At 40.3% G+C, this 27,830-nt stretch overlaps 2 protein-coding genes across 3 annotated transcripts; one reads left to right on the forward strand and one right to left on the reverse strand.

Annotated features, from left to right (window-relative positions):
- The first annotated feature begins 3,483 nt into the window (after positions 1 to 3,483).
- LOC116612466 lies at positions 3,484 to 5,950 on the forward strand. The gene is made up of 2 exons (XM_032373192.2): positions 3,484 to 4,808; positions 5,312 to 5,950. The coding sequence occupies exons 1-2, from the start codon at positions 4,071 to 4,073 to the stop codon at positions 5,435 to 5,437; spliced, it is 864 nt and encodes a 287-aa protein (XP_032229083.1). The 5' UTR covers positions 3,484 to 4,070; the 3' UTR covers positions 5,438 to 5,950.
- LOC5504856 (gamma-tubulin complex component 3 homolog) lies at positions 5,811 to 27,368 on the reverse strand. 2 transcript variants are annotated; one of them, XR_007313728.1, is made up of 23 exons: positions 27,154 to 27,368; positions 27,013 to 27,061; positions 26,755 to 26,816; positions 25,627 to 25,694; positions 24,240 to 24,317; positions 21,834 to 22,064; positions 21,605 to 21,761; positions 20,934 to 21,222; positions 20,561 to 20,718; positions 20,044 to 20,138; positions 19,592 to 19,663; positions 19,134 to 19,359; positions 18,825 to 18,961; positions 18,336 to 18,400; positions 17,890 to 18,025; positions 15,317 to 15,385; positions 15,071 to 15,206; positions 14,482 to 14,570; positions 9,951 to 10,082; positions 9,165 to 9,305; positions 7,293 to 7,412; positions 6,654 to 6,903; positions 5,811 to 6,464 (listed from the first exon to the last, which is right to left on the reverse strand). XR_007313728.1 is itself a non-coding variant. In XM_048732596.1 (22 exons), exons 1-22 carry the CDS (start codon positions 27,245 to 27,247, stop codon positions 6,736 to 6,738), a joined length of 2,772 nt encoding a protein of 923 aa, XP_048588553.1. In that variant the 5' UTR covers positions 27,248 to 27,368; the 3' UTR covers positions 5,811 to 6,735. The 2 variants fall into 2 exon arrangements, 1 of the variants encoding a protein (XP_048588553.1); XM_048732596.1 differs by having other exon boundaries at positions 5,811 to 6,903.
- Between the last annotated feature and the right edge of the window lie 462 nt (positions 27,369 to 27,830).

Raw genomic sequence — 27,830 nt, forward strand, 5'->3', positions numbered from 1 at the left:
TAGCGATGAATGGATGCTTTATAGCAAAGAACGAACGCTTTATAGCAAAGAACGAACGCTTTATAGAGAGTAACGAACGCTTTGTAGCGATTAATTAATTAATTTTTCTGTACATAGTGTTACTATTTAGATTTTATTTTGAGCCTGTACCATGTTAACTATCTGTCTTATTATTTACAATTCCTAGATTCCATGAAGCTATGACACCATCTGATCCAGTACTAAGCAAACTCGCCTCGCGGATCCCCAGAATCATTCGCGCCTTGCGCGTTCCCTATAGGTTCACTCATGCCATTTAGCTAATTACATTTGTCTTTCACTTGACCATACCAGTTTGCATAACGCCTCGTTTTTTCCGTGGTTGTTTTCCCCAGTTGTCTGCTAGTTGATACATGAACATGTTGTATATTTTTACATTCAACTTGTAAAAATATGAAAAAATATACACTCCTCACACCTTGTGTGCTGTTTATGTAGAATATACAATATAAACATTTTCTGTGCGAAGGATCGCAGAGACTAAGCACAGAAGTGCGTTTGTCGTCTTACTTGCGTACAATCCCGTCCCCAGAGTCCTTTTTATTTCTGCAACACATGCGCAGAAATGGGGACGAGATTGACTTGCGTATTTTTGAAAATAATTTATCGAAAAATCGATACCTGATAAGGTTAAAATAGTTGTTTTGGCCATCTGCATGGTGTCGTTTCTTCACAGGAATACCGCGTCAAAGGTACTATGTAGAAGATCGAAGGATCGATTTATACAGTATTTGTAATAATTTATTTCAATGGAATATCTACGTTGTTCACTCATCAGGTGTCCATTACTGATTGACAGAGCAAAAAAATGGCATAAAACTTTCTAATTCTCAATATATAAGCTCAAGATTCCTCATACAAGGAGTTCCTCTAAACAAAAGCTTAAATCTAAATTTTTAAGAAATTTAGAAGATAATGAAATTTAGATATAAGCGAGCAAAGTTTGCTTAATTTCTGATCAGAGCCCGACTTCTCCTAGTCTCCTTCGCAACCCCCAGCGGTCGAAGTCACGTAGCGCTAGACTTCTCCCTAAAAAGAGGAGAATTCATACTTTGAACATTTGAAAATTGCACTTCAAGCCTCATATCTCGAAGACGAATCCATTAGAAAAAAACACTTTGTGATATCTTGGTTTACAAAACATAAGGAACCTTTATGCAAAAATTCAAACTTACCGAAGTTAACCAGAGCTTATTTTGGGAAAACTTGACATTTTTTGCTCTGTCTTATTAATAATGTATTCAGAGATTCCAGACGGGGCTCGGAGCACGGGCTATAGGACAATTGTACTCGAAAGTGTGCATATCAAACATATTCCCCACATATAGTGTCCTTTGTATGTAGTGGCTTATATGGGCATTGATGCCTATATTTAGAACAGCTAAAGTTTTCCCGCTCCCTGATCTCCAGAAAACATGCTGATTCCTGTCAATTTGAGACTCGCGGCCAAAATTTGTTAGAAAACCTTGATCGCTTGGTCAAATCTTTTTCTCACTGATCTTAAGAAGCCCTTAGACCCAGGCCCCCAAGAGGTCGGCCGAGTGGGTATAAAGGTCACCCAAATATTGATATGCCTTGTTTTAGCCCGAGTGTCAGGCCATTTTATCTTTCCTTAAGAAGTATATAACGGGAAGCGATCTCTCCGACTTTTGAAAATTTACTCCTCCAGCGAGCTTTGTCCCTCCAAGCTTACGACCTTTCAAACGACGCGTTATGTAACCGCCGTTAACGCGACGACCCCTAGCGACCTTTTTTTCTAACCCATGATGACATGATGACATGTACAAACCAGTCCCATCAGGAGATACTGGTGGTTTGATTAATTTCGATAAGGTTAGGATCCATCATCTTTGTCCCCAGTAAAATGTCAAGTCAGTGGTATGAAAACGAGCAGACGTAACGAGAGAATAATGTAGTATGTAGAGCAAGTATGAGGGGTAGTTGCAGGTTGAGATATGGGTTTAGCCAGGCCTAGTCCCAGGCGTTTTTATCGGGTTTCCTGTGCTCGGCGATGAACCGTGAGGTAGCCTGGGGGCTGGGTCACAACTCTTACCATCCACAGAAAACCCAACCACAGGAAACCCGATAAGAATGCCTGGGACAATAGCTGGGTTTTATCAAGAGGAGCATGTTAATCTTATTTTAACTGAAAGCACGATAGCTCAGCCAAAACGTCAACCTAAAGGTTGCATCGATTGGAGTAAATTCCATAGATAGGGCCGTTGTAGGGGGTGGGGCGCTAAGGGCTGGTTCCCCATGGCCGTTTTACAGAAGTGCTTTATATACATCTGTGAATAGTCCGGCCCTAGACATGTTGATTCTCTTACACCCACTGCATAGTCCAAACTTCCAGCCAATTTTTTTAATATACGACTAGTAATACCATGATGACTGTAAATATTTGAGAATAAATAATATAAACTTAAAAGGAACATAACAGAAGTCTCATTTCAGTGTGTCATCTTGTGAACTATTCCCAAATGCACACAGAATAAAGTGTGATTGTGTCATCTTGTGAACTATTCCCAAATGCACACAGAATAAAGTGTGATCAGATAGACTACAGACAAGAGGGGCAACATAATTTTTTTTACAATGAATAGCTGATGTGAACCATAAAATAAACACCATTTTCTTTAGGTAGGTATCATATTGAAAGGGATAGCATTTAATCATCCCCTTCCATAGTTTAATGGAGACTAAGGGGGTGTACATGCACCCCCTCCCCCTGTGTATGTACCTCTCCCTAATTCCTCTTGGCAGCCACTGCTTGCTGTGTGCGGTTGGAAGGGGAAAAGGGGAACGCAAATCCCCCCTCAGCCCCTCTGCCTCCTGCTAAACCTTCCTTCTAGCTTTACCAAAAAAAGTTTCCTCATGTTCAATGCCTCACAGGGAGGTTCAATGTCTGACAGACTGAAATGTAAAATACTTGACTTTAGTTGACTTGTTCTTCAAAGGTCTATTGACCTTTTTAAGGTTGCTCATCTCCTCTCTTTGTTTCTTTGGACACGCCCATGTGACACATGAATTATTGCCTGCCTCTCCGCCTCAGCGACGGGTGGTTCCCAGGGTACAATAGGCTGCACCCCTCCCATGCTATCCAAGACTCCAATCGGGCCATGAATGTCATGTGCCTTTAACTCTTGAGTATTATCACAAACCATGGCCAACTTGGGATGTCGGAAGATTATTGAGTATAAAAACTGCACAAAACTAGCCCGTGTTGCACAATTGAAAATCAATAATATCACATCAATATGACTAAGGATACTTGGCCGTTTGATTTTCATTGCCAGTACAGCGGTATCGTATAAGAACAGCGCCAAGTTCCGCGACAGATAAGCCCATAGTGTGGCTATGTAGAGCAGGTACAATAGGTAAGCGTACATCCGGTCCACGGGAAACGCAAGTTCAATGGAGCGCTGCACCGTTTTCTTGTGAATAAATCTTAGCGCACAGCACAAGATGGCAAGTGATGAAATCTCAAGCAATAGACATAAACCCAGCACAACATGACCACTGCGAAAATCCAACGAGTATACGGAGAGAGCAGTCACTATTATCATGGCAACCCAAAACCAGAAACACGCCAAACGCGGTAGAACGGACAAGAATCGAATCACAAAGAAACGGCTCCATGTGAAAATAGTCAAAATGGCGAGAATTGTGCTGGACATTTCGAGAAGCGTTCCACCAAGGTCAATATCGTCTTGTACATCTTGAGAAAAGATCTCTCTTTCGCAGTTATCGATAGTTCGATTTTTGTCGATGCACACTAGCGAAGGGATGAGAAATAAGAGTGTTAGGCTTATTCTACTCATGAATAGCAACGCAAATAATACACCGAGTGATAAAAGTACTGCCGCCATGACGAGTTGACGACTACAGCTGTACACATAACATTGTCTACACAAGTAACAATAAATACTTCACGTCATAGACATTCGAAACCATCACATGATTTCTCGGAATTCCCACTTTCCTAGTCGTCACGCCGTCACGCAACACGAAGTTCCACCGAGCAAGCAAGGATGATTAGAGTTCTCGGTATCTTCCAGCTCTTTTTGGTGATAGTCAGAATTATACTTGATGTTCTAAACTACGTTCCAGCAGGAAAATGTGTGTATCACTCTCTGCCAGTTGAAAAATGCGGCCATACGAATCTGCTTCCTCCAAAACTGAGCGCAAACCTGAACACCTATGGTGCAATCTTGGAGGCCGTGAACACTTTCGCTTTACTCTTGGTGATATTGCGATGGAAGTTATTCCACGGCAAGAACTTTTTCTGTGCTATATTACGCATTGGACATTTCTGGGTGTGGTTCTTACTGTGTTTTACGTACATCATTTCTGTGCTCTATGTGGACTTGATAGAAACAAAGACAGACCAGAATGTTCGATTATCCGCTCTTGGAATCGGACTCATATTTGAAACTTTTCTTCTCACATTTTTTGCCTCGGCTATTAATTTCATCGCACGAGAGACCTATCTCCGCTGGGTAGAAAGCAGGTTTCCTTGTCAAGACAAGTGGCAGCGGTTGTTCTGTGCGCTGTATCGACTGGTTCTTGTGTCCTATTTAGCGCGTAATCTTGGCATGTTTCTGTACGACACGGCCTTGGTGGCGTTAAGTATCTCGGTGGTCAAAGGCCAACACATCGATGGGAAGAATGGCTGGGACAGCCTATTGCTTGTGCTTAACGTTGCCTTTCGAGGAAGCTTCGTCAAATTTTTCTTTGCGAAGATCTTCCAAGGCCAACATCTACCACAGGTAAGTTAGGTGAGGGGGGGGGGGGTGAGGGGAGGGGAGGGGAGGGGGAGGAGAGGGGAGAGGGGAGGAGAGGGGAGGGGAGGGGAGGAGAGGGGAGGGGAGGAGAGGGGAGGGGGGAAGGGGAGGGGAGGTAGCGGGAGCTTGGTCTGTCTAGTTGTCTGAATGAAAGTAGTGCCAGTCCTCACCATAAATGCGTGACTGTCACTCATGGTTACACCCTTCTTTAGAGTAGAAGGCCTCCTCGTCAGCGAAATCTATTGAGTGTAACGCGTTTAGACGGGGCGTTTAATCGGGGAGGCGCTTTTCGAGCAATTACGGTATTCAAAGCGGAGCGTTTTAGAGCTTCAAAAATGTTATCGTCTTGGGTAACACCATACTAACTGGATCGTTCCTTATCCATCATCTTTGCCTGTCCACGGACGGAGTTCAGGAGACAAAGTAGGTGGAAGGGGATTCGTACTCGGCTATATGTAGTATTTTATGGATGACTGTCTCACTTTCAGGTGTGTGAAAACGTCCTGGAGCAAGAGTATCATCACACAAAACGATCAGCAGAATACAGGGTCATAGATGCCACCCGGGAGCCTTCCATAATCAACGCTAATGCTATATACTACGGGGGGCTCTGAGACGAATATACTGCCAGATGGCTTATCCCATCACCAACGCTAAAGCCATGAACTACGGGGGACTCTGAGACGTGCACACGTCCAGATGGCTTATCCCATAATCAATGCTAATGCAATGTACTACGGGGGACTCTGAGACGTGCACACATCCAGATGGCATACCCCATAACCAACGCTTAAGCCATGTAATACGGGGGACCTCTGACACGAATACCAACTCAATCAAACTGAACATTCGTGACACAGGACAACCTAGATTACCCTCCCAACAACGCCAAAGCTATGTACTGTTGGGGATTCTGAGACATACACCGCCTGTAATACGCCATGTAATACGGGGGACCTCTGACACGAAAACACTAATGCCATGTTGTAATGTAATTATTTTCTGCTGTTGTCTTTTATTATTATTTTTCGTCCTTTGCAAAAAACTTCAAAGTACTACTAGCTATCAATTTTTCCACCCTAGTGTTGCTGCAAGTTATTGTGCAATAAAAGTTATACTTTCAAAAATTCCGATTTCAGAGTCACTTAACTTACTCTGGAAAGACTTTTTATTTACTTTTTACCCGAAAAGGGGGTAGGTAAAGCTACTTTCGGCCTCGGAAAACAGGGTACACTTCACTCTATGTACACACAAAGTTTCTTGATTATCCAGAGATCGGACGTGTCCAATCGGCCGTGACAGGAGTCTATCCAGACATAGCACGTGAACAGATAGATATATAACGTGTTCATCTAGACGCGGCGCGAGTCCATCTAGAGACAGCACGTGATCAGCTAGAGATATAACGTGTTCATCTAAACGAGGCACGAGTCCATCTAGACATATCACGTAATCAGCTATAGATATAACGTGTTCATCTAGACGAGGCACGAGTCCATCTAGACATATCACGTGATCAGCTATAGATTTGACGTGTTTAACTAGACGCGGCGCGAGTCCATCTAGAGACAGCACGTGATCAGCTAGAGATATAACGTGTTCATCTAGACGAGGCACGAGTCCATCTAGACATATCACGTGATCAGCTATAGATATAACGTGTTCATCTAGACGAGGCACGAGCCCATCTAGACATATCACGTGATCAGCTATAGATTTGACGTGTTTAACTAGACGCGGCGCGAATCCATCTAGAGACAGCACGTGATCAGCTAGAGATATGACGTGTTCAAATAGACTCCGCACGAGTCCGTCTAGACAAAGCACGTGGTCATTTACAGGGTTGCACGCGTCGGGCAACACGTATCATGTGTAGACGTATCATGTGTCGAAACTTTAGCTGAACCGCAAGCTAGTTGTCGACCTTCTTATATCTCTTGCTGAACCGATGCGTCAGCGGGGACGTCAGTTTGGGTTCCTTGGTCTTGTAGTGTTCGTTAAAGTCGAGACGGAAGCTGAGAAACCGGAGACTGACATCTTGATGGCTCGTCAACATCATCAGGAACTTCTGGACCATGTCCTACAACACCAAACAGGCACGGGAGTGATATTATAAGAAACGTGGCCTTAGCTAGGTAATATTTCGTGGAGACAGACCTCAGTCCCTTGTATTTGTTATAAGAAGATTGGGGGAGAGAGGAGGGGGAGGCAGATGCGTTTGTCCTCGTAACTACGGAATGTGACCAGCGCAGGTGTAAGCGGAGAGCTGGCTTGAATTATGCTTATTCAAAGTAAAGAGAGGTAAACATCAATGATCATAAGTAGTAATTATCATGGGACGAGGAGGTGAAAGTATTAATGCTCACATGGCTACAAAGCATATCAAATTTCATCTCACCTGAAGAGGTGAATAACAATGTTCGCATGGCTAGATTCCGCCTATCAGCGTTATGTGTGTGAGTTATTCACCTGGTATGACTGGTATAAAACTCGGATGTGGGCCTTGATCTCTGGGATGATGTGATCTACAAAGTGCACTGAGCGCTTGCGGTCTTCTTCTTCGTCTTGATCTGTCATACCCCAGTCGCCCTGCAAAACAATTACACCTTCAAGTTTTATCAGGTATCCCAAAGGTGAAGCATTAGAAGCTTTCCTTCGCCAACAGGTAGGTTTCTGTTACCCAAGGCTACAAGCGCTATATTTAGACAATACTTAAGGGTGTACTGACATTAGTGTTACTCAGTAACGATGTTGCTACGCTGGTGGCGTTGAGCGCGCGCATATACGGAATTCGTCATTCCAGCACGCTTTCCTGAAGTAAAAGAAATTAAAATATGCATTTCAAGTTCCCAAAAATTGACTTTAAGTTGATCTCAGCCTTTTCGGGTGATAATATTTCCCATATTTTGTAAAAACGAAGATTCAGCGAAGATTTAGTCAAGCCAACCTTTTTGAAGCCAAAGTTTTCAATTTTCACTACCTGCGCGCGCTGCAAACACCGAACGCTCGCGCACGCACTGAAAACTTATTTCAAAGTAGCGCGCGCTGTATCAGAATTTTTAAATACTTTTTCCATTTTCATCATGACATGACGGATATCGTTCCTTTAAAGTGTAAATACCACGAAACACTATTGGAATTTGTTTTTAAACTTCACTTAAAATTCATAATGTGAGATATCGGTGTGGCTGAGCAGGCCGAATAAGCACGCGCGGGCTTTGTTGTAAATTTATTTTCAAACGCAATATTTTTCTGTATTCCTTTTTATTAAACTCTTCTTCATATAGCCAAGCATGGATTTAGCGTTAATCAAATAATCTGGATTTCAGGACCTTTGAAAAATCATAAAAAAACAATTACTTAATCATTTCTAAAACGCATGCTTGGCGTAATGGACTAATCCCTCAAGATTCATAAAACGTATTTAATATTTGTTTTCGAGCAATTTTACTTGAAATATTTGCTTTTATCTGTATATATGACGTCACATTATGATGTCACGGGGTAACGTCATCATAATAGTCAGCACACTTGGCAAATATCAGACCCTTATGACTTTCTACAAGGCTCTTATGCTATATTCACTTTTCCTTAGCAACAGATGTCAGTACACCCTCAAGGCCTGGCTAAACAAGGCGACATGTTGAGCGCGACATATAGCGCGCGACATGTCTCCTTAATGATTTCTAGTTTAGCCACCACCAAAAACATGTAGCGCGCGACATGTCTCCTACATGATTTCTAGCTTAGCCACCACCAAAAACATGTAGCGCGCGACATGTCTCCTAAATGATTCCTAGCTTAGCCACTACCAAAACATGTAGCGCGCGACATGTCTCCTAAGTGTTTCCTAGTAAAGCCACTACCAAAACATGTAGTACGCGACCAATTTTGTAGAGCGCAACACGAAAAAAGTTTCTTAACTTTCCGAGAAACATTTCTTTGCTGCTGCTACAAGGACCCATGCCGCACGCTACATGTCGCATACTACATGTCTCCCAGTTTAGCCATGCCTTTAGGAAATTGTGAAATAAACTGGGACACGGGAAAACGTAAAGAGAGACGTCTGCTAAGAGCATGACAAGTCTTGTATACTATTTTTTATAAGCTTGCTCTCGAGGATCTTGTGACCCGCGGCATTTCGTGGGTAACGTATAAATGGCTAAATACTCGTCTCTGAAAGCTTTGTGAATATGAACAGGCACATCAACTGGAATCCTTTACAAACCTTTGTTTTGTTTTTATTTACGCTTATAAGCTTATCCATTTGATACCCATGAAGCACTGCGGGTTACGACGCATGAATTCTCCGAGTCCAACCTTAATTTGATATGGGATTACCTGATCAGTCTTCCTGTTCACTGCGGCCCTCAGTCTATTCCTGGAATCCACTTCCTGGACAGAGGCGGCGTAAAGCTCGTCCTGAGCGTGCTGGAACTGCACGATCAGGTCGAAGATGGTCCGCAACTGGGCCAGCATGCTCTAAGGTTGCAAATACTTGGTGAGGCACAATGCCTGGTTCACACTAGTGACATAACGACATAGGCAAGCACTCTTATGTTCGTATGTTCAAGTGTGAATGGTTCGACATATAGGCAGAAGCTCGACATAACGACATGGACACAACGACATAAGAGAAAAAAACATGCGCACCTATGTCGTTATCACACCAGTGTGCAACAGGAATTGTCTTGCAGTCATGTATACATAGACATACATGATCAATATATGTGTTCCTGCCATTTAAAAGCCATCTGATATTTCGCCAATTAAAACATCTATCACTAAAAATAATGAAACTAATATACCGTCGGTGAACTTATTATTCATTTTCTATGTATCCTATTAGTCAACAGTTGGTTTACACGTCCAAGAACAACCCCTGCGGGGAAAAATTGAGCATGCGAGCGTCATTCTGTTTTTGCGGGAAAATAATACCTTTTCGTGAAGGAAGTACGACTTCCTTAAAGTTTAAACGCAAAACAATAAAAAGATTTCGAAACAAAAGTCCAAAGGCAACTGTATTTAAATTGCCCTCACAACTTTTCCTCCACACTGACTGCCTTGCCAACCCCGTTTTTGTGGATTAACAATCCTGTAGTTTTGGCGTTAGATATCATCCCTTACCTTAGACTCGGTATCCAGGAGAGATCTGGAAATGACTTGGTCCAGGAAAGTCTCGTGCGCCGCGATGATGTGGTCTAGATCGCTGGCCTCCGTCACACGCTTCTTAAGGTCAGCCCAGCAACATTCAAGCACCTGCAGGGAGAAATTTTGAGAAATTGTAGAGTCGACGAGCCTGGGGATTTTTAGGGGAGAGTGGATTTACAGAGAGAAGAGTTGGGAGTCTGATAGGGTAATGTCATACTGGTGGGGTAATACCATACTGATAGGGTAATGACATACTGATAGGGTAATTTCATACTGATAGGGTAATGTCTCACTGATAGGGTAATGTCATACTGATAGGGTAATGACATACTGATAGGGTAATGTCATACTGATAGGGTTATGTCATACTGATAGGGTTATGTCATACTGATAGGGTTATGTCATACTAATAGGGTAATGTCATACTGATAGGGTTATGTCATACTGATAGGTTAAGGGTAATGTCATACTGATAGGATAATGTCATACTGATAGGGTAATGACACACTGATAGGGTAATGTCATACTGATAGGGTAATGACATACTGATAGGGTAATGTCATACTGATAGGTTAATGACACACTGATAGGGTAATGTCATACTGATAGGGTAATGTCATACTGATAGGGTTATGCCATACTGATAGGGTAATGTCATACTGATAGGGTAATGACACACTGATAGCGTAATGACACACTGATAGGGTAATGTTACATTGATAGGGTAATGTCATACTGATAGGGTAATGTCATACTGATAGGGGTATGTCACACTGATAGGGTAATGTCATACTGATAGGGTAATGTCATACTGATAGGGTAATGTCATACTGATAGGGTAATGACATACTGATAGGGTAATGTCATACTGATAGGGTAATGTCATACTGATAGGGTTATGTCATACTGATAAGGTCATGTCATACTGATAGGGTAATGTCATACTGATAGAGTTATGTCATACTAATAGAATAATGTCATACTGATAGGGTAACGACATACTGATAGGGTAATGTCATACTGATAGGGGTATGTCACACTGATAGGGTAATGTCATACTGATAGGGTAATGTCACACTGATAGGGTAATAACATACTGATAGGGTAATGTCATACTGATAGGGTTATGTCATACTGATAGAGTTATGTCATACTGATAGCGTAATGTCATACTGATAGGGTAATGACATACTGATAGGGTAATGTCATACTGATAGGGTAATGTCTCACTGATAGGGTAATGTCATACTGATAGGGCAATGTCATACTGATAGGGCAATGTCATACTGATAGGGTAATGTCTCACTGATAGGGTAATGTCACACTGATAGGGTATGTCATACTGATAGGGTAATGTCACACTGATAGGGTAAAGTCACACTGATAGGGTAATGTCATACTGATAGAGTTATGTCAAACTGATAGGGTAATGTCATACTGATAGGGTAATGTCATACTGATAGGGAAATGACAAACTGATAGGGTAATGTAAAACTGATAGGGTAATGACACACTGATAGGGTAATGTCATACTGAAAGGGCAATGACATACTGATAGGGTTATGTCATACTGGTAGGGTAATGTCATACTGGTAGGGTAATGTCATACTGATACCGTAATGTCATACTGATAGGGTAATGACATACTGATAGGGTAATGTCATACTGATAGGGTAATGACATACTGATAGGGTAATGACATACTGATAGGGTAATGTCATACTGATAGGGTTATGTCATACTGATAGGGTTATGTCATACTGATAGGGTTATGTCATACTCATAGGGTAATGTCATACTGATAGGGTTATGTCATACTGATAGGTTAAGGGTAATGTCATACTGATAGGATAATGTCATACTGATAGGGTAATGACACACTGATAGGGTAATGTCATACTGATAGGGAATGTCACACTGATAGGGTAATGACATACTGATAGGGTAATGTCATACTTATAGGGTAATGTCATACTGATAGGGTTATGTCATACTGATAGGGTAATGTAATACTGATAGGGTATGTCATACTGATAGGGTAATGTCCACAGATAGGGTAATGCCATACTGATAGGGTAATGTCATACTGATAGGGTAATGTCACACTGGTAGGGTAATGACATACTGATAGGGTAATGTCATACTGATAGGGTAATGTCATACTGATAGGGTTATGTCATACTGATAAGGTCATGTCATACTGATAGGGTAATGTCATACTGATAGAGTTATGTCATACTAATAGAATAATGTCATACTGATAGGGTAACGACATACTGATAGGGTAATGTCATACTGATAGGGGTATGTCACACTGATAGGGTAATGTCATACTGATAGGGTAATGTCACACTGATAGGGTAATAACATACTGATAGGGTAATGTCATACTGATAGGGTTATGTCATACTGATAGAGTTATGTCATACTGATAGCGTAATGTCATACTGATAGGGTAATGACATACTGATAGGGTAATGTCATACTGATAGGGTAATGTCTCACTGATAGGGTAATGTCATACTGATAGGGCAATGTCATACTGATAGGGCAATGTCATACTGATAGGGTAATGTCTCACTGATAGGGTAATGTCACACTGATAGGGTATGTCATACTGATAGGGTAATGTCACACTGATAGGGTAAAGTCACACTGATAGGGTAATGTCATACTGATAGAGTTATGTCAAACTGATAGGGTAATGTCATACTGATAGGGTAATGTCATACTGATAGGGAAATGACAAACTGATAGGGTAATGTAAAACTGATAGGGTAATGACACACTGATAGGGTAATGTCATACTGAAAGGGCAATGACATACTGATAGGGTTATGTCATACTGGTAGGGTAATGTCATACTGGTAGGGTAATGTCATACTGATACCGTAATGTCATACTGATAGGGTAATGACATACTGATAGGGTAATGTCATACTGATAGGGTAATGACATACTGATAGGGTAATGACATACTGATAGGGTAATGTCATACTGATAGGGTTATGTCATACTGATAGGGTTATGTCATACTGATAGGGTTATGTCATACTCATAGGGTAATGTCATACTGATAGGGTTATGTCATACTGATAGGTTAAGGGTAATGTCATACTGATAGGATAATGTCATACTGATAGGGTAATGACACACTGATAGGGTAATGTCATACTGATAGGGAATGTCACACTGATAGGGTAATGACATACTGATAGGGTAATGTCATACTTATAGGGTAATGTCATACTGATAGGGTTATGTCATACTGATAGGGTAATGTAATACTGATAGGGTATGTCATACTGATAGGGTAATGTCCACAGATAGGGTAATGCCATACTGATAGGGTAATGTCATACTGATAGGGTAATGTCACACTGGTAGGGTAATGTCACACTGATAGGGTAATGTCATACTGATAGGGTAATGTCATACTGATAGGGTAAAGTCACACTGATAGGGTAATGTCACACTGATAGGGTATTGTCATACTGATAGGGTATTGTCATACTGATAGGGTGATGTCACACCGATAGGGTGATGTCACACCGATAGGGTAATGTCATACTGATAGGGTAATGTCATACTGATAGGGTAATGTCATACTGATAGGGTAATGTCATACTGATAGGGTAATGTCATACTGATAGGGTAATGTCATACTGATAGGGTAATGTCATACTGATAGGGTAATTACATACTGATAGGGTAATGTCATACTGATAGGGTAATGTCATACTGATAGGGTAATGTCATACTGATAGGGTAATGTCATATCGGTGGGTTAATACCATACTGATAGGGTAATTACATACTGATAGGGTAATGTCATACTGATAGGGTAATGTCATACTGATAGGGTAATGTCATACTGATAGGTTATTGTCATACTGATAGGGTAATGTCATACTGATAGCGTAATGTCATACTGGTAGGGTAATGTCATACTGGTAGGGTAATGTCATACTGATAGGGTAATGTCATACTGATAGGGTAATGTCATACTGATAGGGTAATGTCATACTGATAGGGTAATGACATACTGATAGGGTAATGTCATACTGATAGGGTAATGTCTCACTGATAGGGTAATGTCATACTGATAGGGCAATGTCATACTGATAGGGTAATGTCATACTGATAGGTTAATGTCATACTGATAGGGTAAGGGTAATGTCATACTGATAGGGTAGTGTCATACTGATAGCGTAATGTCATACTGATAGGGTAATGCCATACTTATAGGGTAATGTCATACTGATAGGTTAATGTCATATTGATAGGGTAATGTCATACTGATAGGGTAATGCCATACTGATGGGGTAATGTCATACTGATTGGTTAATGTCATACTGATAGGGTAATGTCACACTGATAGGGTAATGTCACACCGATAGGGTAATGTCACACTGATAGGGTAATGTCATACTGATAGGGTAATGTCATACTGATAGGGTAAGGGTAATGTCATACTGATAGGGTAAAGTCACACTGATAGGTGTACCTCAAAGGCGATGTAGTACTGCATCTGATGGATGAAGTGGACCATCTCGGAGCCCAGAGTATGACACTGGTGAAGTATTGGCGATAATTCTACATGATCATGGACAAGGACACAACACAATAAGAGGTTGTTTCATAATAATCTCAGGTCACTATTCCTCAAGATTAAATAAATCTGTCAGCTGCCACTTTTTCATCTCTGCCAGCATCCATTGGAAAATTTGAGGTTATGTGTTATTTACGATTGAATTGGGGTAAATGAAAGATAAAACTTTTATTCTAGATGGGATTTCGCCGCATAATTTGTCATAATAATTTGTCTGAAAACGATAACAGGGTGTAACTAACTGAAAATCTCTTTTAAAAGAATCTCGATCAGCCACTTCAGGTACTGTTTACTTTAAAAAAACACAACAGTCTCTTTAAAACAAAACTTTAGGATAATCATCAAGTTATACGTTGCTTTAACAATAGCTTAGTTGCTCTCTTGAAGAAGCTGAAATAGGTGCTTTGTGTGACTCTATATTGTGCCGGAGCGGTGCAAATGGCCTTCAAAAACAATGCTTTACTGAGTTATGGGAGGCACATACCAGGGATTGTCTCAATAAGGCGACTGTTTTCCATTTGAGCTTTCCATATGCCTGTGAGGGAATACTCCATCCGTTTAGCCCGCCACAGGAAGTTGAAAATCCTCAGGTAGTGGATCATGCATTCTGAAGTGAAGACCTGATAATAAAGTACAGAGGTAATGGTCAGGTTTCCCTTCAGATGACATTTCTTTAGCGGTGCTGATCAATAACACAAATATTTGGTTTGGTAATTGGTGATATACCCACCGTGCTGATTGGACCATCAACATGATAATCTAAACTGAACACATCCCATCCGGTATCACCTGGGGACACCTAGCACAGATAACAACAAATTTAGTAGTGATCAGGGTAACATTTAAAAACCCTTTAAGAACCCAACAGCCTCTATCATAGACAACAAAGTATACTCAGTCATGCTCATGGTCGTATAAGACTAACTCTAACACATCCAGAACCACTAGGTAATCACCACTTTAATGCTTTAAATAAGAACCAGGCAACAAACTACAAATGCAATGGCATGCCAAAATGTGCATGTCAATACTTAACATTTGATTGTCCAAAACAAGTTAAACTTGAAATAAAATGCTGTTTTTATGGTTTTGATGATTATTGATCATGTACAGCACAGCTTTGTCGATAAAATCACAATGTGATACTTGGAAAAAAAAGACATGTAAAATCCCTTGTTCTTGCTTGTTTGGGTTGACTAGCTAGGGTACCTCCAGTCAAATCTCTTAAGGAGATTTGTAAGGGTGATAAATACTTGTTCAGTTGCCTGAAGTCTTATCGCTTGAAGGTCTCTATTAATTAGTAAGGGTGATATATATCTGTTCAGTTGCCTGAAGTCTTATTGCTTGAAGGTCTCTATAAATCAGTAATGGTGATATATACTTGTTCAGCATAAAAGTATCCCTGAAGGTCTCTATTAATCAGTCAGGGGTGATATATACTTGTTCAGTTGCCTGAAGTCTTATCTCTTAAAGGTCTCTATTAATCAGTAAGGGTGATATCTACTTGTTCAGTTGCCTGAAGTCTTATCTCTTGAAGGTCTCTATTAATCAGTAAGGGGTGATATATACTTGTTCAGTTGCCTGAAGTCTTATCTCTTGAAGGTCTCTATTAATCAGTAAGGGGTGATATATACTTGTTCAGTTGCCTGAAGTCTTATCTCTTGAAGGTCTCTATTAATCAGTAAGGGGTGATATCTACTTGTCCAGTTGCCTGAAGTCTTATTGCTTGAAGGTCTCTATTAATCAGTAAGGGTGACATATACTCGTTTAGTTGCCTGAAGTCTTATCTCTTAAAGGTCTCTATTAATCAGTAGGGTGATATATACTTGTTCAGTTGCCTGAAGTCTTATTGCTTGAAGGTCTCTATTAATCAGTAAGGGGTGATATATACTTGTTCAGTTGCCTGAAGTCTTATCGCTTGAAGGTCTCTATTAATCAGTAAGGGTGATATATACTTGTTCAGTTGCCTGAAGTCTTTTCTCTTAATGGTCTCTATTAATCAGTAAGGGTGATATATACTTGTTCAGTTGCCTGAAGTCTTGTCTCTTAAAGGTCTCTATTAATCAGTAAGGGGTGATATCTACTTGTTCAGTTGCCTGAAGTCTTATTGCTTGAAGGTCTCTATTAATCAGTAAGGGGTGATATATACTTGTTCAGTTGCCTGAAGTCTTATCGCTTGAAGGTCTCTATTAATCAGTAAGGGTGATATATACTTGTTCAGTTGCCTGAAGTCTTATCTCTTGAAGGTCTCTATTAATCAGTAAGGGGTGATATATACTTGTTCAGTTGCCTGAAGTCTTATCTCTTAAAGGTCTCTATAATCATTAAGGGTGATATATACTTGTTCAGTTGCCTGAAGTCTTATCTCTTGAAGGTCTCTATTAATTAGTAAGGGTGATATATACTTGTTCAGTTGCCTGAAGTCTTATCTCTTGAAGGTCTCTATTAATCAGTAAGGGTGATATATACTTGTTCAGTTGCCTGAAGTCTTGTCTCTTGAAGGTCTCTATTAATCAGTAAGAATGATATATACTTGTTCAGTTGCCTGAAGTCTTGTCTCTTGAAGGTCTCTATTAATCAGTTAGGGTGATATATACTTGTTCAGTTGCCTGAAGTCTTATCTCTTGAAGGTCTCTATTAATCAGTAAGGGTGATATATACTTGTTCAGTTGCCTGAAGTCTTGTCTCTTGAAGGTCACTATTAATCAGTAAGGATGATATATAATTGTTCAGTTGCCTGAAGTCTTATCTTTTGAAGGTCTCTATTAATCAGTAAGGGTGATATATACTTGTTCAGTTGCATGAAGTCTTATCTCTTGAAGGCCTCTATTAATCAGTAAGGGTGATATATACTTGTTCAGTTGCCTGAAATCTTATGTCTTGAAGGTCTCTATTAATCAGTAAGGGTGATATATACTTGTTCAGTTGCCTGAAGTCTTATCTCTTGAAGGTCTCTATTAATCAGTAAGGGTGATATATACTTGTTCAGTTGCCTGAAGTCTTATCTCTTGAAGGTCTCTATTAATCAGGAAGGATGATATATAGTACTTGTTCAGTTGCCTGAAGTGTTATTGCTTGAAGGTCTCTATTAATCAGTAAGGGTGATATATACTTGTTCAGTTGCCTGAAGTGTTATCTCTTGAAGGTCTCTATTAATCAGTAAGAATGATATATACTTGTTTAGTTGCCTGAAGTCTTGTCTCTTGAAGGTCTCTATTAATCAGTAAGAATGATATATACTTGTTCAGTTGCCTGAAGTCTTATCTCTTGAAGGTCTCTATTAATCAGTAGGGTGATATGTACCTCTAGTAGCCTGCAATCTAATCGCTTGAGGATCTCGGGATTTTCATACTGGGCGTTAGTAGCCCGTATAGCTGTCTCCATCACCCCAGTCAGATTGTGCATGTACAGTGTACTTGCTGGCTTTGCAAGGTCTGGTCTGCAACATAAAACATATAAGAAAGTAATGCTGGATTGTATGTGCCATACAGGATGTCCGGTCACCCAGTTCTTGGCCAATCACCCAACTTTTGTCCTCTTTTCATAATATGCTTTATGCTTTATTTTTCAAATAATTTTTTTGAAGTCACACAGCCTATATATGACCTGAGATCTCTTGTTGTGGCCCATCTCTGCCCCATAATCTTAATTCATAATTGCAGAGACAATATTTTGAATAAATAAGACAAGAATACACTCTATTTGATAAAATATATTTTTCTTAGGATTTAGTAACTAAAAGTACTTACTCCAGAAGGTCCATAAGGTGACGGATAAAGTCCCCCTGGCCAAGCAGCATATAAAGTCTCAGGGCCTATAAAACAGGCATGAACTGGCTTAAAAAAATGCTAATTTTGCAAAACCTCAGATGGTCTCAGTCAGTGTTTCTGTTATACAGTTATTAAGTTTCAGGTTTAATGTGTGAGAAGCAGTGTGTGAAACAGTGTCCAGTACTGGTTAAAGACGAATACATTGTTGCTTGACCTCCTAAAATTCAAAATCCTTGTCTGATTCGGGAATAGCATGTAGTCAGTCAGCTGTCAAGTCATAAACCATATGACTGCAAACAGTCAAATTGATTGTTCAGGGTGGAATGATTGAATATGCAGTATTCCCAGCCAATAAACGGATTTGGAATTCTAGGCAGTGGCAGAACAACAAATAAGGCTATATAAAGTGAATGTGGTTGTGTTTGTCCAGTGTGTGGTGGTTGATTGTGCTTGCCCAGTCACACCAACCTTCAAATGGTCCAGGAACTGGTATTTGGTAAAGAGGATTTCTAAAAGCTTTTTACTGGTCACGCTATAAGCAGTGTCAATCATCTCTTGGAGGGCAGGGCCACTGAACTCTTCATCTGCTGTCAGTTGAGCAGCAGCTATTATATAAGCAAAAAAATCAGATTTTATATATCCATTTGATTAATTGTAAATCACCTCAAGAAATAGAGTACCTGTCAAAGGTTATAATATTGCACTAAAGAAAATTAAAAAGAATATTTGATAGCAACATTAACTATTTTCTACTTATTAACTTCTTTATACTTCTACCTGCGTTCTCCTCTGATTTCGTCCTGCCCAAAGATTGTTCACCACTGGTGCCTATGGGGCTGCGATCTTGGCAGACATGTCGTATGAAGTTGATTGATTTTCCAATGTTAAGTATCTTGGTGGCCATATCGATTGGGATAAATGAAGGCAGCATTTGTTTTCTTAAGGAGTACTTATCAAACCACAGCCGCTCGTCACGCACAGTGTAGTCAACCTCAATGAAAAACTAGACAAGGAACAATAATGCTTTAGGCAACATGGATAAAATATTCTTTTGACAATTCAGATTGATGTTACCTTAAGCCCAGTTCAAATATCGTCAAAATCAGCCAGCATTGCTGACCCCATGATAACATAAATGTTGGCAAACTACTTGCCAACATGGTGTGCAATCAGCACTAATGAGCCAATTATTTTGCTAACAAAAGCAACTACCTATAGATGCAAGTACACCCTACCTCTTGATACTGGTCTTCCAGCTCTCCCTCGTACACCCACCGGTCAAGGATGGTCCTGATTGGGCGGGCCACCTGTCAATAATAAATTCAAATAGGCCACTAAGCGATAGAGGCTTACATTGAACTGCAAGCACATAAATGTATTCTGTTTGTGAACAATTAAATGCAATTAGGCAACAAGTGTTATAAATTTACACAGAACAAGTAAATTTACACAGAACAAGTAAATAACATTTTATACCGTATGTTTACAAAAAAAATAAGGCAACTAGTGATATAGGCTTATACAGTTTATATATGTAGTACATAAATGTGGTGCAAAACTTTACCTAATTTTTATTCATTTTTTATCTATATTATTATAAAATAATATTTGCTACCATTTTCTAACAAATCTGAGTAATTTCCGAATATGTGCAAACATCGCTCTATGATGATGCTTACTTACTTACCAAGTTTAACATATGCTTAACAAGGGACCTTACAAATGGGTCTCCATGCTGCATGTAGGTGTGGATTGCCGACAACAAGGCTCCACCCTTTTTTCCTGAAAAAAAAATTGCATGTTTAACACTGAATTAATTCCTAGTAGAGCCCTGCTAACTCCAAACTGTCAAGGGAGACAGAGCTAGTGGGGTCAAAATTTTAATTACTTATACTCATTGGTTTCATTGAAATCATAAAAACAAATGAATCCTTGTTATTATGCATGATGGAACTCAGTAAAAATTGAATGAATAATTGGATTTTTTCCACCATGTAAAATGCTAAAAATTAGGACCAAATAAAAAGAAATTGAAATTCGAAGCATTGACAATATTAACATTAGTATTATAAAAATATCAGTCTTTTTGCCTCCTACAACATAAACAATGGCAATTGTTAGATTTTTACTGTCGAGGTGTTATCCTCAGGTCATTGAGTGATTTTGTCAAATTAAACAGGCAATTCTTTGTAATCTATTCTCACCTTTACATGTATCAACAAGAGCAGCCAGAGTGCGTAAGCGTAACAGAGGGTCATATGTCCATATCACAAGTCTCCTGAGGGTTAAACTCCCACTGGCACCTTCACCCACCACGCCCTGGTCACTTAGCTGCTGTTGCCCCTCCAACACCGCCATAAGTCTGCCAAGGAATTAGAAATTAGAGGCATGCATACATGAGCTCATGAAGTAGAGTTTGTCCTGTTATACCACCATAGCAGGTCTTTAAGACAACACTTACAAAGTGTGCTGGCCAGCACTTGCACAGACTTTACTTTACAAGCCATGACCTACTGGTCCCTCCCCTCCCCACATCAACTGTATGAGCAGTGTCATATCACATATGGTATCACATACCTGTAGTATTCAGATAGCTCCTGTTGCAATGCAGCACAGAAGCTTTGACCAACCAGACCCAACGCTCTGTCACCAGAACGTGCATCTAAGTATTTCCTCACTTTTCTATAGAGCCAGCCAAGCTCACCAAGCTTGTTGACAAGGTCACGCACTGACTTGGGCACACCCACATTGTTACTTATCCTATACGCATCTGTTGTGGGATCTAGTTTTATGATTGTGCCCTCGATGCCTTGGAAAATGTAGATAATTTCCCTGAGAAGGACTGCTTCAGAGATTTCATAGGATGCTATGGTAGTAAAATGAAAATAATAATCTTCCATGCTACATGCTAGCTCTATAAAGCCACTTTCACCACCAACATTTGACACAATGTACCTATATACTCTTATGTCTTCCCCTTCACCCTCAACTCCAATACACTTCACTTAAACCCTTTTTATATACGAGATATTGTGTGAGAGAAATTGTGAAATAATCGGGCAAATTCTGTATTGAGGGGCTATTGCATGCTACTCCCCCTACCTTAAGTTCAACCCCTACCATCCCTGACTGCAGGTTCACCCTCTTTGTAACCCTGAACTATCACTACATACAAGCAGGACAGAAAAAGAAAAAAAAATGTAATACTTAACCACACATAACAGAAACAGAAATCAACGATAACTTACTATTCTTTGTGTCACCACTGTAACTGATTAACTTGGCAACAGCTTGTCGGCCGGGTGTTTGACTCTCTTGAAAGCCTGATTGCTTCTGTTGTGAGAGAGCCAGAGACTGTGCCACCATTGATGCCAGCTGAGTGCCCTCTGCACCTCTCACTGACACCTGTGGGCAATAGAAATTAGAGTCATGCCAGGAATCTTCCCGGAATCCCATTTTGGAGGTGCCCGAGCTCACCTGGTCAGCAAATCTGACAGACTGTGCGGCATGTCCATAGCCAGGGGTTACAGATGATAAGGTCGAGTCTGGGCGTGTACCACTTGACTGAATGCTACTAAAACCGCTGCTGTGGGAGGAGTGAACCAAAGATATAGCACGGGAGCCAGGAAGAGGTGGCACCCCTGTAGCTGGGGTGGAGGTCGATGCAAGGGGTAGGCCATGCCCAAAGAAATGGTCAGTCTGTGTTTTCTGTAAAACATAGAGTTTTTGGTTAAAAGCGGGTATTCGTACCATGGCACCTGGGAAGAAGGGGGACATAGAGTGGTCCCATTAATGTATATCATAAACTCAGATGCAATCTTCTGCTAATAAGCAGGCATGATTTTATGCATGGGGTGTTATAGGAGCAATTGGATTAAGATTTGTGGCTTGACTAAATAGTAAACTTCCCAAGGCCATGATAACCTGCACATCAAAACCAAATAATAATAGTAATAGTAATAATAATAATAATAATAATAATAATAATAATAATAATAATAATAATAATAATAATAATAATAATAATAATAATAATAATAATAATAATAATAATAATAATAATAATAAAGTTTTAAGCTGCGTTTTTAAAGTTTGAAATATTTGTAATATTGCTAATTTTAAGAGGGAGGCTGTTCCATAGCTTAGGCGTGGATAACTCAAACAAGTGGTCACCGTGAGTGACTAAAGACTTAACATCTTGCCCTGATGGCGGGACACCTATGTCTTCGCCGAACCATGGCAGTCTTGGTCTGTTAGTGATGGTTTTGCTCTTCACTGGAGCATGACTATCAAGCAGTGTTGATAGAGTTTGATTGTACTTCTTCACTATGCCATTGAAATCTGTTGTAGGGCGGAGTTCGCTGCTGCATAAATCATTTTTCAGCGTGTTATCTTGCGAAAAGTAACAGACTTGACTGAGAATGAAGGCTTCGAAGATTTAAGTTGGCAGTTGGCAATAGCATTATCAGGAAAGAACCGCCCAGTAGCAGGCGCCCCCCGCAGAATAGTGTCAGTTTCCCTTAGTATAAGATCAAGTGTGTGACCATGCTCATGCATGGGTCCGCTGACATGTTGTGCGAGATTCATAGATTCGATGAGGTCCAAGAATTTAGTTGCATCAGCAGCGTTAGGATTGTCTACATGCATGTTGAAATCACCGAAGGAGTTGCTCTGGGGAAAGGACAATGGACTCAAGGAATGTAGCAAACTCTCCGATGAAGGTGCTGACAGTTCCAGGGTGCTGCTCAGAGTATGGTAGTCGGTAGATAGTAACTGGCATCGAATTTCTCGAACTTTACAGTGACTTTGAGATACTCAAACGAGCTCTCCTGTTCAGCTCGCACTTAACAGTGATGTTTTCATTGAATAGAATCCCAATTCTGCTTCATTTCCTATCAGCACACAGGTGATCGACAAGCCTGGTTTAAAACTTTGGTCCTCTTGCTTTTCGGCACATTATACCATGGAACTATTGTACCGTTCTTCACAGACACTGCACATGCAAGGATGAGGAGCAGACACGCTAAATCCACCAGCGTATTCTGAACATTTTGTCTCTATTTTGGCTGCTCTTTCATCAGAATAGCTACAAGGATCTCTGGCTAACATCAAATGGCAGCTATCGGGTACACCATGGTGGAATTTCAATCAATCTGCACCGGAATCTGAGAGTTTGTTTGTTTCGTCTCTCACTGCTCGTTGTTTAATATCGACACAGATTTGCATATTGACGGCAACAATGGTAGTTCATTGTTGGCATTCACTTGGCACTGGAATCTATTGTATATACTGATCATTACAAATGACGACTTCTACCCACATTCTGAACATTGACACGCGTTAGGAGACACAGGTGTCCGTGTGTTTATCAGCCAAACGCCATAGCTAAATTCAACGCTCCTCTCAAGGGTGATTTAGTCTTTAAACAAAATCCGGGCCCTGGAAGCAATACACTCCAAAGCTCCTGCACCTCTACACAATGCCTCAGCTGTCAAAGGCCTTAGTCGATGTCGCGCAACACAGGAAACCTGAAACACATTCGCCACGTTCCTGAAAATGATTTAAGACACGCCCTGCCATCAATGACACTAAGCCTCTTGAACACTCGTTCTGCTAGATCTAAATCTGCGGACCTCCTTGCATTTATTCACAAAAGGAAAACCTGATCTTGTTGACTGTGAATCCCTTATCTTTCTAGAAAAGGAAGAAAGGTTATGGTTGTGCTTATCATCGCACGATGTAAAAGAGCTGGGGAGCAGGCGTACATCACAATCTTCAGTGGCAATGCTTACATACTAACTCAAACTCCTTAGTGTAGACAGTGTGAAGCAGTGTGTAGCTATACTGATGGAGTATGTATTTTTTTATAATTGGGTAACTTACTTGACTGCTGTCATTAGATTTCGCCTCACTGATGTTTAGTAAAAAGCACAATATCCCCCATCTGTTGGTCATCACAGCCTAAAAGAAAAAAATCAATCTTATTTGATAGCTTTAAATGGAGCTGCCTTCAAAAAAGGAAGCATCAGGCTAGAAAACATCTTATGATATGATATGATATATGTTATTACATGATTGACACGGTTTCCATTGTTTTCTGTAGGGCTTTATTTCACATACAAACCTCATTAATAAGCAAGTAGCTAAGAGCCCGGGGAGGGATTTGACATTCAGCAGGGAAGAGCGGGGCTGATGAATTGACCTGCTCATTATAAATGCAAGGGATGTACATAGATACATCCCGGGGAAGCACTCATTCATTTCTTGCATTTCTAATGAGCAATTAAATCAATTTACTACCTGCTCTCTTCCATGCTGAATATCAAAACCCTACCACATGGTACTTTAAATTTACAATTTTTCAAAATCTATTGGACCATAAAATGACAACCTTCAAAAATTAATTTCTTACAGGCCTTATCAGGTACGAACAGCCCACACGTGTTGGTTTTCGTGTTCTCTGGAATTCTGTTGTAGCTTGTCGTCCTTTCTCTTCTCGAATTCTTCTTCACTTAGAATCATAATATTACAGGTTCTTGTTCCTTGTTTTCCTTTGTTTAATCCCGTCTATATCGCCTCCAAGGATCGTCCCAACAGGATCGTCCCAACAGGATCGAAATCCGGAAGAAACTGTTCAGCTTCCGAAAACTTATTCTTTGTCAGTTCGGCCATGTTTTTGTCGCTCTCCATCTCAGAAAATTACAAGCATTATGCATACTAAAGGGTGCAACAAATCTCATTCAAACGCTCCTTTTGTAAAGGAAATTGCTTGCTTATTGCATGATTGTTATTTCCTACAAATAAAGAACCAAAGACTACCCCCTATTATAGATAATTGTATATGACATTGACATGTCTTCTTTGTTTTTGGTACAATTAAGGTACCAAAGGTCTTTGTTTTCAAGGATGAAATAGTTTTCGTGACTATTTAGCATATACCGATGTGGTTGATTGTTAACAGTTTTCCTTTTTGATTGCCTTAGAAATTACAGTAGAAATAACTTTTCGATATATATGCTAATGGCATTTGAATCCTCCACATCACTCTTTGTTCAATCAGGGTTCAATTTCAAAGATAAAGATTCTGAGACACATGTTTGTGTGGAAACCTTTGTCAATCTGTAATAAGTCAGTTAATTACCTTGAGCCTTCGGCAACAAGCTTATCTGCCTGAGGACCTTGGGATGTATATCACTTATTGCCTCGGCTCTCGGGAATTAACTCTTACATATGATATGATATGATATGACACATAAAGTGCTTTATTTACCTGTGATGCAAGTTTCCTGTACAACTCTGAGAAAATAGCAGCGTCTAATTCTCTGTTCTCCTTGACCACTAAAAATGGCAAGGCATGGTAAATTATTTAAAAGAAACTCTTGGTTTGTGCTAAGATTTCTTGCAACCAAAACATGGTTTACTTTTAAAGTTTTACAGCTAGCACTCTCTGGCTATTTGATATATTTCAATTTTGAAAATCAAAATTCTTTTTAAGAAAAAAATACACCAATAACAAATTTACTTGCAAGTGTCATGCTAAATTCTATCCATAATAGGGGACTTATGCTAAGAGATCATCTGACCGTTTGGGTGGCCCCACAAGCGACCACTGGGCGCCAAAAACTTGAACAATAGGTGTTGGTCGCTTACGGGAGCTTAATTAAAATGGAATCTAAAAGTTATTGTGATAATGGTAGTGGACTAGAGATTCCTTGAATTCACACATTTTTTGGAGACAAATAAATGGTTGAAATTAAATTTAGAAAATTAAAATTATGGAATTCTTTAATAGTTGCCGACTGGAAAGGCAGCTTTTGTGAAACATAACAACATTTCTGCCTTATAAGTGATTTCAGCATGCATTGGATATGATGTTTATCAGGTGTTGACTGATGTTGTAAAGCCAAATATCATTGTGGTCGCTTACAAGAGCTTAAAAATAAAAGAAAATCTCAGTTGGTGTTTTGAAATTGTGGTCGTTAACGGAGCTGGTCGCACCAATAAGTTGGTCGCTTATGAGAGCTTAGAATTACAGAGTTTGTGTGACAATTCAATCGGTGATTCGTGATCGTGGTCGTTATCAGGGCTGGTCGCTTAAGAGAGCGGTTGCTCAGAGAGCTTCGGCTGTATATTAAAACCAGACTTAAATCAGCGCCAAAAAATTTGACCCCCCCTTTAGTGACAGCCCCCAAAAATGCGACCCCCTAAATTGGCACCCAAAAAACGTAGCCCCCCTCTACATACTTGCCCCCCCCAGTAATTAATGACCGCTCCCTAAACGCCTGAGCGCGCGCTAGTTTGCCACCCAAACAGTCATGTGATCTCTTAGCGCAAGTCCTTTATTGTGTTTTTATGTGTCCGGTAATAGGTAATCGTCGGATTAAAAAAGCTCGCTTACATTTTCTTTTGACTCTCTCTACCACTCGAAATTCATCATTCCCTACTGCAGACTCCATGCGGCTGAAATTTGGACAATATCCCAAACATTAACAACACCGGAAACCAAACAAGAAGTGAACTATAATAATATTATCTAAAACCACCTAGAATATGTCTAATTGGGAGGGGAGGATGTCGTATTTTCTAAATTCTTGTATGTATCGCACTAATATGCCTGGTAAAACAAACCATAACAACATACAACATAGTAACATACCTTCCAACAACTCGAAGAGCGTACTGAAAATGCTCCGAAACTTGTGCATCTATGAGACAAAAACATTTTCTCGATATGCGATTTCTTCAAAACCAGGGGTCAACAACAACATGATAATTTACGAGCTGTGACAGACATTACCTTTCGCGGCCGTGTCTTTTCCAAGAATTTTACAACAAAGAGCGTAGAGTAGCTTCGGAGGAGAGTTCAGGTCAATTTCTGTAGTTTCCACCATGCTGTATTATTTTGTGTTGGGGCCGGTGGTGATGTTTTTAAACTTGTTTTGATGTTTTTATCGTTCACTTTTCCGCCATATTTGCTGCGCGCCAAAACTCAAACGCTATGCGCATAATTTACTGATCTATCCGCTGGCTAATTAGCTGACTACTCAACCACAGGAAGCCCAAGACTGGAAGTTCCAAACGCCAAGTGCCCCCGACACCCCCTTGGGTGTTTGGCGAGCACCCCGTTTATGCAAGACCGAGCATTTTCAGTTTCTGAAAAAATCGAGCTGCGAGTATATCGAAAAATACTAGGGGGAGGGGGGGGGTTGACACCCTTCACATGATGCACTTCGTCAAAGCATATTATCAACCGCCGCGCGTCGTGATGGCGCGCAGATGATCTTAGTCATGAAGGCGGTATGAGCAAGATGGAATAGCTCTAGGGGGGGGGGGGGGTTGACACCCTGTCCATGAGCACTTGCGCGTGATTTCCTAAGCTAGCAGCAAAAAACGCGCGAAATTCGCGGGAAAAATCCGTCCAAATGCATCGAAGAAAATGTCAAATTATCCTTATTGAATGTGTAGAACAAGCAA

The sequence above is a fragment of the Nematostella vectensis genome, chromosome 9, assembly GCF_932526225.1.
Source record: "Nematostella vectensis chromosome 9, jaNemVect1.1, whole genome shotgun sequence".
Taxonomy (NCBI): domain Eukaryota; kingdom Metazoa; phylum Cnidaria; class Anthozoa; order Actiniaria; family Edwardsiidae; genus Nematostella; species Nematostella vectensis.

Excerpts from the sequence above, each read along its gene's own strand:
- LOC116612466 (XM_032373192.2), top strand. The coding sequence starts at position 4,071 with ATGATTAGAGTTCTCGGTATCTTCCAGCTCTTTTTGGTGATAGTCAGA. Across the intron at positions 4,809-5,311 it reads AAGGCCAACATCTACCACAG|GTGTGTGAAAACGTCCTGGA; the intron begins GTAAGTTAGGTG and ends TCTCACTTTCAG.
- LOC5504856 (XM_048732596.1), bottom strand. The coding sequence starts at position 27,247 with ATGGTGGAAACTACAGAAATTGACCTGAACTCTCCTCCGAAGCTACTC. Across the intron at positions 19,360-19,591 it reads TGGAAGACCAGTATCAAGAG|TTTTTCATTGAGGTTGACTA; the intron begins GTAGGGTGTACT and ends TTCCTTGTCTAG. Across the intron at positions 7,413-9,164 it reads TGAACAGGAAGACTGATCAG|GGCGACTGGGGTATGACAGA; the intron begins GTAATCCCATAT and ends ATTGTTTTGCAG.